The following is a 17,670-nucleotide window of genomic DNA, read 5'->3' as shown; positions in this document are numbered from 1 at the left end:
CCATACCATTCCTTTTGCTTTTCTGGTAAAGCAAAAAAAAAAAAAAAGTCACATAACTCAACTCACTAATTAAACCACATTCACAGATGTGACTTTCATTGAATAGGTCTGATGCTGATGATCCCTTAGTGGGAGAGATGCCAGTGTTTTGTGATCACATACAAAACCCAACCCCCCCCCCCCAGCGGTTTTCTGATCTTAATATGTCTTGCTAATTTCTTCCATACTTGGAAGCTGAGAGGTATTTTATCTGTTTAGAAATATCTTCACAAATTTGTCAGTTACCAAACTGTTGAGGCATGAAAAGCCAGCATGACTTGGCAGCTCTGATAAAGAGGAGAATTTTGAATGGCCTAATCTCAGCAATATGTAGAGAACTTTTGATTTAATTCTGTTGTTTTTAAACCATTACTAGAAGAAAAGGCTTTGATTGAAATGAATGCTGGCATACCTGGCCACTGACTCTTGGATCAAGGGCTTGTTTCCAGCCAGGTTTGGATTGAGAAGTTGATCTATTTACCATTGTAATTAGCCCCACGGTTTTCAGTGCCTGCACATCTGGGCAAGTTTTGTGTTGAAATGCAGGCCTTGGCCTTTCTCGGAGGTGTGTCCACTGGAATGTAACTGGTGGGGCTCCTCAGTCTCTCTTAATGCCCCTTGTCAGACTTTACAGGATTCTCTGCTGATGCATTGTTTCTGCATTTCATATGTTGAAATATGGTTAAAGTGCTTTACATTGTAGTAACTAAAGTATAGCAAGTAGCCCCAAGTCTTGAGCAGAGTACATAATAGTAGTTGTTTTAAAAGGAAAAGAAATGTTAGTTAAAATATCTGGCCTATTTCTTTATTTTTTGCCCTTTAAACTTAAATTCTAATAGCAGTAGCTTGGCTCTCCAGAATTGTACGTGCATGCATGCACTCTTAATCATTATGAACTACTATATAACAGTGCCGCCTCTGATGTAACAGTGTTGGAATGAATGGCAGTGAGGCAATCTCTTCTATGTTCCTTAGGGATGTCTCTTGCATGAGAATGTACTGTAAACTATTCAGTCTCTTGCAATCCTGAGAATTGCATATCATGGCTCAAAGTAGCCTTAAACTCCATTTAAACTAGGACACAATTGCATGATTATTTGTAGGAACTAAAGGCACCAGGGATTAGTGATTGATTGGAGTTGGTCACTAATCTCTATGAAATGTGTGTTGAGTACAGCTGCCTAAAACTAGATCTTTGAAAACAAATTACTGCTTGTTCCTGTCTTGTGATAGTCTGCATTTGGTCATGCTTGAAATTTGTTTAGAAATCATGCCCCTATGATAGCTAAAATAGACCAGTTCATAGGAGCATATCTGTTTAGGGTGGCTTCTGCTTGTTGAGGTTTTGGGATAAAATCCTGAGCTCCAAAACAGCTAAAATAGAAGCTTTTGATTTGTGTTGCTGAGCTTAAACAGCCTGTGGTACCAGGTATTCAGAACTGAGGCTATAAAGGGTAGCTTCTGTTGTGGGATGACTTGGGGAGGGGGGCGGAGCAGGGGCTCTTTGTTTTGTGACAAACTGCATCTGTGTGGCATGAACATCCCTGCTTGCAGAATATTGGTTTGGCATAAAATCAGCAGTAATGAGAGAAGGTTTTAGTAGCTTGTTTATTTTTTGGGGCCCCTGTACAGGTCAAATGTGGATCAGGTTACCTTCCCTTTTAAACTGATTCTGGGTTGGTTGTGGGTTATCCAGACTCCAAAGGAAAAAAGGTGGACATAGTGGTATATCCTATGCTCCTCCACATCTTTTTAGAGTCACTTGGGCAAACTTGCTGTTGATGCTTCTGAGACGGCGCCTGTTTTGATGTCCATGTGTGCCATTCCCCTGTTGCTGTAGAAAAGGCATATGTGTTGTTTGGAGCTTTCTACTAGCACAAAGTCTGGCATCTGTCTTCAGGTTGGAACCTATTGTGAAGTCTTCAGTTCATTGCCTTCCAAACCACAGAAGCAGGAATCTTCTGTGGGAAGCGGCAACTTAAACCAGGGCCTAGGATCCTGGGATGCAAGACTGACAAAATTTGGAAGAATAAAGCAAATCCTCTTTCATCTAAGGAACAAATCTACTTTGAGTTGGTTGTTGAACCCTCCCTCTTACCCAAGGAAATGGGGTTTTTATTCCTCTTCTAGAGACTGAGTTTCTGGTCCTTTTTTAATCTGCTCCTAAGACCTCTTGAGAAGAAAACAGACTACTGGATGACACTTTTTGACTGGAGAATTTATTTTGCCTTGTAAATGTAACTAATGTCTGCCCTTTAGAGCAAAGATCTCATTTCCACACTGTCAGGTGAAAGAGATCACAAATCTCTACATCTAGTTCCATGCTTTCTTTTTCCTACAAGTTTTTCAAGAGCGCTTTCACATGAGACCTTGCTTGGAACAAAAGTGGCTCATAACAAGAACGGAAGTACAGAAGAGATTCGTAAATATTGCAGATTACCTCAGTGAAGTACTTTATCCTCAGAGACAATAAATTCTTGGCCTTCATATAACACAGAGTTTTCTGAACAACTGGCAAATCAGTTTTCTTTTATCTTTTGAAGTAGCTCATGGGGTTGGATGTGCAAGCTTGAACTACTTGTGTTAAAGACTTGGAAGAATTGCTGCATGTAACATATAGCCAGTTTGGTCCCTAGCCCTGCAGAAAAAAAATGCCACAAGAGGAAACTTTTTGGAAAATAGTCTCAACTTCGTAAGGAAAGCCTTACCTTGTAAAGACACATGTGCACTGTTAAATCAGTCTAAACTTGTATTAGTGGTTGGAACTGTGAGTGTCTTGGGAATATTTATAATTCTGCCAGAAGCTATACTCCTTTTATAAAAACCACCTGATGTGACCTTCCATTGGTACCAGCCATTGGAGATGCCATCAGTCTGAGCCAGGAAATGAGACCATCAGTGAAACACTTGGGGAAACCAGGTTCAAGAACTGCAGGATGTTGGATGACCTCAAGCCCTATGATGTTAATCAGCCAAGTTGCTCGCTTTCAGGTTGTCAGAAACCGTTGCCCTGTTGCCTGCCACCTTGCCAGTAATGGGACTGCACTGACAGCTGAAGTAGGAGTACTGAACTAATTCTTGCAACTAAATGGAGACTTCTGAGCCGAAGGCAGATTCAACAGCTATACTGTTTCCTTATTGGCTAATTGTTCCCAGTCTTGGGAATTTGAGGTTGCAGAAATAACTGTAGTTTGGTGCTTGGGCCTTCATCATGTTGGCTCTGATAATTTTCTTGTAGCATCTAGAGGCTGCACCTGTAGTGTAGGAGCTGCAAGAAGCAACACAGACTACCTGCCCAGCAGAGCTTACAATAAAAGTTGGACCTCCTCCAGCCAGATGAAAACATTTAACATCCACTATCCTATCTTGGGCCAGACAAGGGATGAGAAATCTTGCTGATCAGTATTAAACAGCCAAGTGTGTGATTCCTTGGATTTTATTGGTTCTTGCTGGCTTCTTTCCATTATAACATCTCAATGGATTAGGGAGAAGATGAATAAGAAAATGGTATTTGAAACTTAATATTCTAAGCTATATAATTGTGGGACCTCTTTGGTGATCACCCTGGTTCATTTGGTATATCTTGCCACAAAAAACAGCTTCAGCAGCTTAAGAGCACTGTAAGATGCCTGCTTTTCTATTTGAAGCTAGCTGCTAGAGGAATGCAGTCAGTGTCAGAATCTACATCTTGGCTTTTTTTTTTTTCCCTCTACCTTTCTGCAAATTTCTTGTCATAGTCAGCAGTGGCTGATAAACTTTTTCAGGCTTTTGGAGGAGTTCTTCTGAGCCTTACTGCCTGGTCATAGATTTGAAGCCCTGTGCCAGAAGAAGTTTATCTTCTGCATAGGTGAACCAGACTCGCCAGTAGAGCAAAAAAAGCAAGATAAACTGGCTTTTTTTTTCTCCTACTATGTAGTAAAGATGAGCACAGGAATTTGCTTTTCATCCTAGTGGTTTTGAATGTAGTGTCAGGAGAAACTGGGGGAGGAGGGGAGTTTGGCTCCCTTTTGGGTAGTCGACATGTTCTAGAATCAGGATTAAAAAAACCAAAAAAACTATTTCCTGTGAGTCACAGGGTAAGGTGGAGGCAGCTGCAGCCACTAGGGTGAAGCTTGCTGCTGCCAGACCATCTGTTCCTATTTTAGTGCTTGCCCCCAATAAACTATTAAGGAATTACTGGTGCCCTTGTCTCAGTAAACCTAGGTGGTAGTATAAAAGGATAGTAGTCTGCCTTAATTTTGCCTGTGCTTATGTTTGTCTTCAACTCCAACAGTTTTGTGTACCGCTGAATGTTGGATTCTTGGCTCTGGATAACACTGAAAAGGAATTTTCTGAACAAATACATGTAGTAGCAGAGCTCCTGTACTATTGCAGAGAGCTATCATTCTTTGAAAGCACCAAAGCTTAACAGTAAGAGAGAGGTGGTGTTGCATTCCAACAAAACTGCCGCAAATTAATATCCAATGTTAGCGGGAAGGCAGAATGTACAGTAGTCTTCGACCTTCTGCAGTCACTAATAAATTGTATATGATCTCTTGCCTAACTGCAAATAAAAGCAAGGTCTTGAATTCTTATCTGGATGAATGTGCAGAAAACTAAATTACAGACTTTATGGAAGATTTGTTGTCTTAGACTGACAGAAATTCTTCTAAGCATTTACTGATCACTCCAGTTCTACAGCTCTTAATAAGAGCCAATACAGCATGTGAAAGAGCAGCAGCAAAGCTGCTATATAGGACTTTGCTGGTTTGAGTTTCCAAATACATCCACCATTCTGCCTCACGTGAGACTTTGTAGACACTGAGCATGCCTGCAGAAATATGCTCTAGAAAGGCTTCAAAATGAAAACTGGTTAGGGCTGGACTTTATTTTCAAGAGAAAATGTAGTGTTGCCTTGAGTAGGCTGTTTGGACCAGTAGCACAGAAATGTGAATTGCATCATTTTATTTCTCTGAATTTGCCTTTAATTTTCATGTCATCTTTTAATATTCCACTGCTCATCATCTTGCAGAGCATCAAGCAGATCTGATAAATTGTCTTTCCCACCAGCTAACCAAACGTTCAGCCTGCCTCTTGCAACTCCAGGTGCAGTTATGGTTTGGGACAAAATCAGTATTGAAATACTGAAATTGGAGAGCATAATAAGCGGTGTTCACATTATAGAATGGATAATATGGGGGCTTTTTACTTGTGGGGGGGAAATCCCTCCATTTTTTTTCTGCTGCTGCTGAAATACCACAGGAACAAAGCCCCATAGAACCTTAGGCTCAACTTGCTGATGAGTACACGGGGACCTGTTTTAGAGTGACTAATAATAATGAAGACTCGCATCTATTCTAGAATTGCTCTTAATTCATAACACGAGCCCAGTAATAATGGTGAAGAGGGGCTGTTTTTCTAAGAAATCAAAACACGACTACGGGCACTGAGTAAAGCAGCTTCTTCTTTTAGTCATTAGATGGGAAAGCAATTAAAGTGGAACAAGCAACCAAGCCATCCTTTGAAAGTGGTGGTAGACGTGGGCCGCCACCTCCTCCAAGAAGCAGAGGTCCTCCCAGGGGCCTTAGAGGTGGAAGAGGCGGAAGTGGAGCAAGAGGGCCACCTTCAAGGGGAAGTCATTTGGGTATGTATTTACAGATCTAATGATCTACTTGGACACCATACAAGACAATCGTTGGAAGATGGCAATATCATACTGGGAAATCAAACTACTGAATAGAGCACTTGCTTTTTTTTTTTACTAAAACCGTTGAAAATATGCCCTCTGCAGTTGAGTCAAATTTTAATAATTTTAAAGTCTTTTTAAGACATACTTTCCCCAAATGAAGACTTATTTCTACATCTATCACTCCACTTGACTCTTGGTTATAAAAGGAAAGCAAAATTCCTGCCCTGCAAATAAGGAAGGAAGCTTTCTGTTACACGATGGAAAAAGTGGTTCTTGAAGCTGGGGGGAGAAATGATTCTTGCATTATTATCCAGTTTTAAGCTCACAAATGAATCCCTGCTGACTTGAAAAGAATGATCCATTTGAGGATCGAGACTGTTTACCAACTAAGCCCTAGCATTGGTTGGTGTTGGGGTTTTTTTTGTTTGTTTGGTTTTTTTAAATACAGCACTTTAAGAAGAGAAACTTTTTTTGTACAATGTTTTGGCAGTTGTAAAAAATGTTATAGAAGTACACTTTTTGTGTTGGTATTTATCTGGGTACTGTTTTCTTACACACTAAGGTGCCCTTTTTAACACAACAAATAAGGCATACTTTATCTGAAGTGTGACTACATCTAATACCAACGAGCTGGGAACTGTTTGAGGATGCCATTTCTGCAGGGCCTGTGAAGTTTGCTATACACGACCTTTGGTATATGGGTCAGTTGGATCTGCTTTCAGGCTACTCTGATGCATCTTCCCAAATGGCTTCAGCACTTAAGAACTGTGAACTTGCTTGATTTATCTAATTTTAAGCAGTTGATTTGGCTTTCATTAGGCTTCCTTTTTCTGTGCTCTTTATTTTTAGTCTGTCTTAAATGGGAACCTCTTTATGACAGGAGTGCTCATAATATGTATGAAACGTAGCTCAATTTGTAGTCTCACCTTGGGCCTGTAGATGTGACTGATGCAGATGGAACAACTCTGGGACTTGTTCTTAATACCCTACGTGCAGTCAAAGTGTTTCCAGTAATCCAGTCATTTGAGTCCCCCTACAAACTGGTTCTCTAACTTCATGCTGACTTACTGCTGTCTGATCAGTCACCTTGGATTGTAGCCGATGAAACTCTAGTGGTACTAACATTTTTAAATTTATTTTCTTCGCCTGAATGACAGTTTGCTTTGCTTTATTAAAGGGTCTTCCAGAGGACCACTTCCAATGAAGAGAGGTCCACCTCCCCGAAGTGGGGGGCCTCCACCAAAAAGATCGGCCCCTTCAGGTCCAGTGCGTAGCAGTAGTGGAATGGGAGGCAGAGGTAAGGAAAAGGACAGTTCAGTGTGCTGGCTGCTTTACTCAATTTATTCTGACATCCTACTTCTGCAGTAGCTGGACTGTAATACTCAGTTAAATAATATTGCCTATTGCTGTGAAGGGTTCACTTGTATCACAGCAATTTTTGTTCAGATGAGCAAGTGTCACAACTGCTCATCCACTACTGTTCCTGGAGTTAACTGGCAGCCATAAAATGGCCTTGTAGTGACTGATTAGTGGAGTTCGTATCCTAAGTAACTTTGAATTTCCAGCTAGTTGCCCTGTGGAATATGCAGTACAGCTGCTGACTTCCATGTTCACTCATTTGATCTGTAACTTGACTCTCTTAAAGCTCCTGTATCACGTGGGAGAGACAGCTATGGTGGTCCTCCCCGGAGAGAGCCAATGCCATCACGAAGAGATGTCTACATGTCACCAAGAGATGATGGTTATAGTACCAAGGACAGGTAAAACTAATGCAATATAGCTAAAACTTTAGTCTGGCAGAGGGTAAAGCACTCAATCTCTGATGTTGATAAGTTATTGTAACTTCCTTTTTCTAGTTACTCAAGTAGAGATTATCCAAGTTCCAGGGATACAAGAGATTATGCCCCTCCTCCACGAGATTATGCGTATCGTGATTATGGTCATTCCAGCTCACGTGATGAGTACCCCTCTAGAGGATACAGGTACCTAGCATTAAATTTTTCTGTCACTTTAAAATCATTGTCACAATGCTGATTTGTACTAAGTCTCAGCAGTTTTTCCTCCTATAGTGACCGTGACGGATACGGTGGTGGACGGGACAGAGACTACTCGGATCACCCAAGCGGAGGCTCCTACAGAGATTCGTATGAGAGTTATGGTAAGGACCCATTTTGGGGATAATGTAATGGAGTCTGTATGGGAGTCATGAACCCGATTAACTTTACTAGACTGCTTGCATTTAAGTGGGAATTGCACACTTTTTTTTTCCTCCCCCACCCCCAACAGTGAAATAGCAATTTTTTAGTTCATTTAACAAGATGATCAAATGATTACTATATCCTAACGAAGCAGAGTCTACAGTTCAGAATTGCACCCATCTCTGGAAAATATGGCTGAGTTGTCTTCTCTAAAATAACAAGCTGTTCTGGAATATCCCCAAAAAGAACCTGCCTGAAATAAACACCGTCTTCAGTCCTTTCAAACAATTCTTAGTCATTCACTACCTGATATGCAACCCCTACTATAAGTTTCCCACATGGCAGATTATATTAAGAACTTCTCAATTCATACAAAAGAGTAACAGTAAACTTTGATACAGCAATTCTGTACATTCAGATTTTAAATTGTTATATATAACTTAAGTGTTGCCATATTACCTGACCATTGACCCTGCAGGTAACTCACGTAGTGCTCCACCTGCACGAGGGCCCCCGCCATCTTATGGTGGAAGCAGTCGGTATGATGATTACGGCAGCACACGAGATGGATATGGAAGTCGAGAAAGTTACTCAAGCAGCAGAAGTGACGTCTACTCAAGTGGCCGTGATCGCGTTGGAAGACAAGACAGAGGTCTTCCCCCTTCCATGGAAAGGGGTTATCCTCCTCCACGAGATTCATACAGTAGTTCAAGCCGCGGAGCACCCAGAGGTGGTGGCCGTGGTGGAAGCCGTTCTGATAGAGGTGGAGGCAGAAGCAGATATTAAAAAAAAAAAAAAAAATCACACTTTTGGACCAAAACAGATTACTTTTCAAAAAAACACATGAAAAGTGGAAGTTGTTCAATCTTTACTACCAGAGGACTACTGAAAGGAAAAGTTGTTTTTACCTTTTTTATTGTTGCCTGTTAAGTTCCCCTCCATGACTTATGCTTTTGTGAAGAAAAGTTAAAACAATGTTTAATTTCATTTCAAAATTGTTACCATTTCTTTCAAAACGCAGATGTTAAATGTATAAAACTTGAGCTGTGTACTAGTGTTGTAATTTTCGAAGTAAAAGTTACCCTGAAATGCCATACTTTCATCTGATTTTCCTCATGAATGGAACAAGCAGTTTAAGATCTTCCACACATCTAGCCATCTAAAATGGAGCTGGATCATTCTACACATTCAAACTCGCATTCCAAACAAATTAGTTACTTGTGGTATGGAGGGTGGTGGGGATGTGCTGCACTAAAATTTCAGTTTCCAGGATCTGAACTCCTTCAGTTCCTCTCTAGAGTCTGAAATCCACATGGTATTCCCTGTACAAAATTCTTCAGATACTTGTATAAAGAGAAATTCAGGAATTCATTCAGTCACTAAAACAGCAAATGGATAATGCTGACTGTACTCTGCCTTCCTACTGTTACACTGGGAGTTTGGAATGACCTCCCCCCCAAAATAAACAATTTACATGTAATAAGTCAACTACCGAATGCTGTATTAAATAAATAAAAGGGTTGACCAGTTCCATCAAAGAAGCTGCAAACCGATGCTTGCTCTTACTGTTTCAAATTTTTGCAACTCTGTAGTGTCTCACTTTTAAAGGAACATCTTTGATTCCAAAGGCAAATGGAGAAAATAAGATAAGCAAAGAAGTCTTTCTCTCCAACTTCTCAAAGGCTTCATAAAAACAAGTGAATCTTTCAGCATTCCACAACAGATTTAAAGCATCAAATGCCTGTGCAACAGCAAAGATGGTAAGCAAAGCAAACAAGTTTTTCAGTCTAAGTCAAAATTGAACCAAAGTACCTTCCTCTTTGTACAGTAAGACATGCTGTACATCCTGGCAATGGAAGTGCTTTCTAGATTTAAAAAAAACCTGAAAAAGCAATGCTGGATAGTATTAGAAGTCTTTCAGATTCAACATTCTTCTTATCTCGGATAAAAAGCATGTATGGCACCAATTACAAAAATACAGACATATTAAGAATGCAGCTCATTGTAGAAAAATGAACAGGTAGGGTTGGGAGGGGGTATTTTATGCCCAGTGCATTTCATTGAAGACACTCAAACAGGCTGCTTATGCTAGACTTTTTTTTATTTATTTTTTTTAAACCAATTAGAATCCTGGTGAAATCAGGAGCGAGTTGGCTTAGATTGACAAATCTTATCAGCTCGACTATTGGGGATTTTCAAGAAAGCCATTGCAAACTTGACGTTTAGTTGGATGCCTCACCTTTATTTTAGTTTTGTGACACTGCATAATAGGGAAATAATACAAGTGGCAAAACCTGTGGCAAGTTGTCATGACTCAGGTGAAGCCATGAAGTTCAAAAGATGCTCTTGAATATAATAGACTCGAAGACCTCCAACTAAAAACAATCCTTGTACTACTGTAGTCCTCAATAAATTTGTCATTCAACTTATGGATTTAACATGGCAGTGCACCATTGGAAAAGAATGAGAATCCATAAGCCATGCAACCTATCACTAAGCCATTCCAGTTCATTCCAACCCAGTGAATCTTCCACCACTGAAAGAGAAATAATAGAGCTTTGAAAGAGATTATTCTGCCAACTTAAAGTTCATGAATTTTTCTGGGATGGGCAGTTTTATAGGTTGGATAATTACTTTTCAGTTGAATCTGCTCTCAATTTGTCCCATCTTACTTGCAGGATGACTAGTGCAGGAGGTACAGTCTGGCATATAATACCAATCCGTCTGCACTGATGGCAGAAGCATGAACACCTGTAGCAATACAGAAGGTAAATTGCATAGTAGCCTCGTAACTGAGGGCAAGATGTCTTATGTGCAGTTTTCTAGTTTGCTTTTGTTTTGGTCTACTTAGTGACTTCACACGTAGCCAAGAGGGACCTGGCCCATACCTGTACACTGAAGCATCGTTTACATCAGTTGCACTAGTATATCTAAAGCTGGTGCCAGTCAGAATGTGGGCACACAAATTGGGGTTTAAATTGGCTAAACCAAAGTAAGCTTAAATTAAGCATCTTCACTGACTTGGAACTTTAATGTACTCATTTAACTAATGCTACTCTTTCATCAGATCAAATGGCCATGGTATTTAAAAATGTGGTGTTGGGGGGAGAGGTGGGCTGAGGTGGTGGTTGTCTGGTGGGGGAGGGGAGTTCTGTTTTGGGGGGGGGGTTGTTCTTGTACACACATTGCTTTAGCTGAGGCTTTTGGCCTAATCCTTAGGCCTAGAAGAAATTGGGAGGGAAATGCCTGAGCTCTGTAGACCATTTCCTTATTTAGCTTAACCAAACTTGCCCTTTTTGACACTGGCACATTCTCTTTACTGGGGACTGAGCAAAAACTAGACTGCTGGAATTAGTCCATTTTGCAGGCTATGTTTTTGTAGTTTAAACATTTCAATTTAACTTCTGTCAATTAAACTTGAATGACTGGGGAATCTTAATACCTGTAGAAAATGTGAAGGAACTTTATCTGAAAAGTGAGACTATATAGAAAAAATTACACTGAAATAACTTCAGTAATACTTATGCAATAATTCTTCTCATCACTCAATAGGACAACAGTTTCTAACTTGGTTTCATTTAGAATGTAATAACTCGCAGCTTGTTCTTCAACATGGTACTTCAAAGAAAGATTGAGGCTGTTGTCAAGTACAAGTGTGCACCAAAGAACATGCAAAAATACTTGCATCTTTATCAAAATATTTTGTTAAAACTTTGGAACTTGTGTTTAATACTCAGACTTGGCCTCTAGCCTTGATGCAGTGGGGGAGGGGAAAAACACTATGCTTGATGTACTAAGAGCATTGGCTTTTACTTGAGGAACACTAGTGCAGGAACATAATACCTACTGTCCAACTACTTGTTTGGGCAGCATACCAGGAGTAACAAACTATTACCTTGTCAGATGAGAAAAAGAAAAAAAAAACATGTTTTCTAAGTAACTTGCGTTTAAAAACTGAATTTATTCTTTATAATGCTCTTCTTAATACCAGCATTAAACATCCATAACTTTATCAGGATAGCGTATGACACCATCTGTGAAATGAGGGGATTTGATGTTATTTATAGTATTGCCAAGTGTTTTCTGTGACACTGGGCTTGGTTTTCTTATTTAAAATATATATACTTGCCTCAGCCATTGGAAGGTATTACTTGATTTACCTACTGTGCAGTATCTTCAGTCTTTAAAGCTTAGTTTGGGGACCAAATCTAGTTCTTGCTGCGAAGCAGAAGAATGGCTTCATGGCACTAATTCAGAACTCAGTGGGCAAACAGACTGTTAACCTGGTTATGTAGCTGCTGGTTGTTAAATGGGTATTTTTTTTCTCCTCTAATACTCTGTGTGTTTGGAGATAAGGGAAAGTCTAGAAATGAGATCATAGGCTTCACCTCCTCTAGTCTTAAACTTAGTGAGCTAAAGGCTGGCCCAGTCATGGATCCTCAAAACAAAGAATGTGAAAATTGCCTTTAAAGACGCAAGGATGCTCCACGTGCTTTACTTGTCTTTTGCCATGGCAACTTGCTAACACCGCTTTAATGCGGATCACTAGCCTAAAAGATCCATTTCTCCAGCTATACAAATTAAGCTCTGGCAAATTGTAGTTATCACAGTGAACAATTTTCTCCTTACTGGCAATAAAAGAAATATAAAACCTTTTTGGAAGAACTAAATCTTCCTCCTAGGCTCATCATTCCTGGATTTTGTTGTCATTGGCCAGTTCTTCTGTACTGTGGCATGGTATGCTTGCCTCTAACAAACTGCATGCACACAATCCTGCTTGCATGTATTTAACATATTCCAGACACTTGCCTGCAAAAACAGCTGTGTTAAGGGATGAAATGGTAGACAGAACTTGAATAACGTCCTGCAAAGAAAGACTAACTGTGCTTTAACTCAAAGGTGTGGGGGGAACAAGTAGTACTTGCCATTTGCTTCTGGTTGAAATAGCTTTCATTGCAATAGTCGAGCAATAGCTGTCCTTTTTTAGTATATCTACATATTACTTAAATATTTCATAGATATAAGGGGCTGGAAGGGACCTCACAAGATCAAGTCCAGCCCCCAATATATGTAATTACACAAGACTTTACACTAAAGCATTTCTGGAAGCCCTCCTTGCCAGGGAAGTCTAGATGCAGGCTGTTTTTTGGTGAACAGAGTAACACTATAAAAGTGAAGCAGTGTCCACAGTAGAAAGAATTGCCAATTCAAGTAGGTCTCAGAGCAGTGGTTGATTTTTATTATGGCAGAAGGTCACTGCTGCCTTAGATCTGTGGCATAGCTAGTGCTAGCTTTCCAGATTAGCTTGTGATTAGTGGTTTAGAGCAGTACTACATCTCTAGAGTCATAAAAAAATTTGGGCTGCAAGGGACTTTAGGTCATCTGGTCCAACCCGCTGCACAAAGCAGGACCAGCCCCAACTAGATGATCCCAGCCAAGGCTTTGTGTAGTAGGGTCTTCAAAAGCCTCCAAGGATGGAGCTTCCACAATCTCTTGGGGTAGCCTGTTCCAGTGCCTTACTGCCCTTCTAGTGAGGTTTTCCTACCATCTAACCTCAACTTCCCTTGCTGCAACTTGAGCCCATTGCTCCTTGTTCTCTCATCTGCCACCCCTGAGAACAGTGGTGTTCCAAGAGATTCCTCTTTTGGAACCACCCTGCAAGGAGTTTAAGGCTGCTTTTAAATCCCCCCCTCAGACTAAATAAGCCCAGCTCCTTCAGCCTCTCCTCACAAGTCATGTCCCCCAACCATTTTCATTGCCCTCTGCTGGAGTTTCTCGAGTTTGTGCACATACTTTCTGTAGTGGGCTGTCTACAGAACTGGACACAGGACTCCAGATGTGGCCTCACCAGCGCCAGAGAGAGAGAATCACGTTCCTCTGTCTGGCAGCGCTCCTACTGCAGCCCAGTATGCAATTAGCATTCTTCACAAGAAGGCCACACTGTTGGCTCTTATTCAGCTTCTTCCCGGGTCCTTGCCTGAGAGCTGCTGCTTAGCTACTCAGTTCCCAGCCTGTACCGGTGCAGTGAGCAGGCTGCTTGAGAGCTTTCAGCCTAAAGTTACGCCAATGTCTAAATGGGATAGTTATTGGGATGGAGCTATCTAAGGCTGAATTATGTGGCTAATCTTGTGATGCTGTTTAACATGCTGCTTTTCCTCAGTTACAGGGTGACTGGAAGAAAGCGATGGAACAAGGGATACATGTTGGAAAATCGAGAATACCTACTTGCAGCTAACAATTTTAAATTTCTGAAAGTGGTCTTGATCACAATGTTCAGTGCATTCAGAAGTTACTGTTAGTTAGGGTGAAGGAGGTTTTAACTAGTAATTCTTGAGTTTTGGGTATTTATGCCCCAAAGATTACTGATGGGCATTTCTGAGGAAGCTTGAACAGTGGAAGTGTGAGTGACTGGCTTCCATAGTAAGGTCAGGACCTACTTTTGTTTCTGCAGTAGAACAAATATTTCCATCCCACTGTTAATAGCACGCGCACCAATTTCTTTGGATTGAAAAGGTTTCGATAAATAAAATTAAGCAAAAACAGTTAGCAATTTTAGCAAACTAAAACACTGGGGAAGCAGTTTAATGTTGGCTAATATAAAAAGGCAATTCTGTAGCTTGACTAGGCAATTTTACAGCTTGTGAGGAAGGCTGGAAGCAATAGGTGTATACTGTGCAGCACAGCATGGTCTGAGTTATGGTGACAGTTCTCTAAAATTAGCTTTAAAGTGGCAGAACAAGGCTAGATTTCTGCTTGTATTTTTTTTATTTTTGAGCTGGAGGCGCAATGCTCACTATACTTTTGCAGGTGGATCTCTAGTTCTAACCTTGGAATAGTTAATGTCCTTGTACTAGCTGGTACACTTCAAAATTGCCTTCAAGCGTTTATAGGTTGAGATGCACAAGTTCCTGTACAACATAGTTGTCTTTTCTCTGGATGCATCTCTAGGCTTTACTTAATTTGTACTCTAGCATGTTATGCCATGTTTATCCCAGTATGTCAGTGTCATTAACTTTTCAAGCACCAGTATTTTATACACAGTACTCTGTTCTATTTGGTGGGTGTACTTTTCAGCCATGATTAATATTAGACTGCGGGGAAGAGACAATGACATGGCTGGTAACTAAGCTTCAGTGTATGAGTGACTGAAGTTTTGGCTTATCCTCAGGCTAAAACAGGCAGACAGAGGATTGAAAATGTATTGGTGTCTGCTGCCTTTCCCCCACCATGGATTGTGGTATTCAGAGTTTACAGGAAAAAATATAGTTGTATACCACTGCCACAACCTATGGCCATCTAATTATTACTTGATCTTCTGTTTTATACTCATGCTCCTACCTCAGCCTCAGATGCATAACAGGGAGTGAAGCTGCATTCTTCCCCCCGACATTTTTAAGGAAGGAACTGGGACAGCTAGTAATAGTTTATATTGGTATAAAGAAAATGCTGATTTAAAAAAAAAAAAAAAAAAGTACACGTTACCAAAATGGTCATACTGATTCAGAAACAGGAGGACTTAAAGAATACATAACACCTGCCTGCAATAGAAGGCAGACGGTACTGAGTAGGATAAAAAGCAGCAGCATAATCCTTGTCTGTCTTTACAACTTTCAGATTTAAATGTGGAGTTAGCTTTCAGTGTAAGGGGGCTTGGAACAGTCTTTCTCTAAGCGTTATTCTGCTAATTCCATTATAATATGCATGTACTCCTAGAGTCCTATTCTGCCACTTGTTGGATGTAGAATTAAGCCTTTGATATGTTACTAAAGCTTTCTTTAAAAAGAAAAGCGTAACTGCAGTGGATACAAAAATGTTGAAGACATGAATAGTTTCATGAATCTGCAACCAACTTGAAGCAGTTGATGGGGGTAACGTGCTGCATCCATGTCTAGCAGGTGGCAAACACCAAATCTTAACTTATCAAAGCCATCAACTTTTAACTAGTTCAGCAAAAGCCTCCATCTCCTGTTTTTTAATCCTTCATACTCATTCTCCCATACATCTGTTACCCTAATTATACTTTCTAAAGCCTCCAGCTTCCCCTGACTATTCTACAGTGCTTAAATGCATTGCAAATTTGCCATTTCCATTTTGAACATAGTGTAAATTGGCGAGGTGGCCTTCTATAATGCTAAAAGAACAATGGCCTCTGGGTCTTTGAAGTTCTGCATCCCGATGATGCATGCTGCTCAAGTATGAAGAATTTTAAATCTGATTTTTCTATAGTATATGTGGGTTGTGGACTTGATCAATATGTTAAAGGAAAACAACTCTCAGAATATTTGTTGACTTCAGGTCCTGACTTCAGGTTTGGGCTTGTAATGTTATTAGTCTAATGAACATAATGCAATCTTGGAAGTTAGTAGTAGATAAAGCTTTGCAATGTCTAGGGTTTAGTATTTCATGATGGTTGGTGTTTTGGCCTACACCCCCAGAATTCACAAATTATTTCATATATAGAGTGCATTCCTTAACTTCCAGTTAATACCCAAGTAGTAAAATCAGTTAGCCTGGCTCTAACAGTGGTAAAAGCATCTATGCAGAACCAAGTAAAAATAGTTGCACTGTGCCCAAATCTTAATGCCAGCTGACAACCATGGGTTTCTGCCTTTTTGGGTTCTGCCAAAAGGTGGTATTTATAAAGCTTAGGCAGCCTATTTGAGGCACCTCAGTGGGGCCATGCTTCCTAAAACCTGTCCAGTTGATACCTGATTTCCTAGTTACTTGAAAAACCTTTTACTTTTTTCAGGCAGCCTTTACACACAACTAAGATACAGAAGATTAAAAGGCTGTTATGGGTCTTAGTTGTGTTGGCGTTTTTGACACCTAGTAGAAAATTTCAAAATTTAGGCTGCTTTTCCCCCAATAACTGAATAAATGGCTGGTGTTTATGTTGTAAGGGTTGTTGGTTGTACCTGTGTTGGTCTAAGGACATAGGAAGACAAGAGTCTTTGGGTGAATTTGGTTAATCTTTTATTAGACCAACTAAAATAGTTGGAAAAATTGTTCTTTGCCAGATTTTGGGCACAAACAAAAAGGTGTTTGTGTCCAGAAGTTTGCAAAAAACAATTTTTCCAACTACTTGTTGGCCTAATAAAGGATACCATATTTAGTCAAAGAACCATGTCTGCCTGTGTTTGTTGGACATTTATCTTAAAGTTCTTGGAAGGTTCAGTGTGTCCATGGAAAATGCCCCTTGGGCTTTTGCCCTAAATATTTGAAGGGTGGGGGGAGGTGGGGAGCATTATGTATTTTGAAATCTATAACTTCAAATATAAAGCCTGTGTTGGAAAATAATTTTCAGAAATGCGGAATTGGAGGTAAGTAGCTTTTTCCTTTATCAAATATATTTGTTGCACTACAGTGTTTCCTTTTAAGCTGATTTATGACAGTTGGTGTCTCCATATTCAAATATTTCTTTTGGTAAATTAAAGGGCATTGTAATTTTAATGCGTTTGAAGTACCAGCACCCGGAGGAAGAAAGGGATTTACAAAACCAAAAATAAAGATTTGTTTTTAATAACCCAATGGATATACCTTTTTTCTTTGAAATAACAAAAGAGTTGTACAATTTAAGTCTATCTACAGAGGTTGTCCATGAATGTTATAAGGAGCTTGTAATTGGCTGCAAATTTGAAAATTGCATATACATGAAAAGCCTGCAACAGATCTTGCCACTTGGAAGCTGATTCTGCTCAGAGACTGTTATTGGCTTACTAATTTATAATTTAAACCCCCTTGTTCCCCCTTCCCAGCCCCCCCCCC

At 40.1% G+C, this 17,670-nt stretch overlaps 1 protein-coding gene across 2 annotated transcripts in view; it reads left to right on the top strand.

The window, feature by feature from the left end:
• Positions 1-9,393, top strand: part of RBMX (RNA binding motif protein, X-linked) — a 16,075-nt gene extending 6,682 nt beyond the window's left edge. Inside the window, exons 4-9 of one of the 2 annotated variants that reach the window (XM_019521334.1) lie at positions 5,491-5,662; positions 6,885-7,004; positions 7,353-7,467; positions 7,564-7,689; positions 7,777-7,865; positions 8,384-9,393. In XM_019521334.1, coding sequence (XP_019376879.1) covers positions 5,491-5,662; positions 6,885-7,004; positions 7,353-7,467; positions 7,564-7,689; positions 7,777-7,865; positions 8,384-8,691 — 930 coding nt within the window. In that variant the 3' untranslated portion in view covers positions 8,692-9,393. Of the gene's footprint in view, positions 1-5,490; positions 5,663-6,884; positions 7,005-7,352; positions 7,468-7,563; positions 7,690-7,761; positions 7,866-8,383 lie in introns of both variants that reach the window. The other variant, XM_019521333.1, reaches the window with a different exon arrangement.
• The last annotated feature ends 8,277 nt before the right edge of the window (positions 9,394-17,670 follow it).

Source organism: Gavialis gangeticus, unplaced genomic scaffold (genome assembly GCF_001723915.1).
Source record: "Gavialis gangeticus isolate Ggan-Ray unplaced genomic scaffold, GavGan_comp1, whole genome shotgun sequence".
Taxonomy (NCBI): Eukaryota; Metazoa; Chordata; order Crocodylia; family Gavialidae; genus Gavialis; species Gavialis gangeticus.
This window is presented reverse-complemented; position numbering and strand designations above follow the sequence as displayed.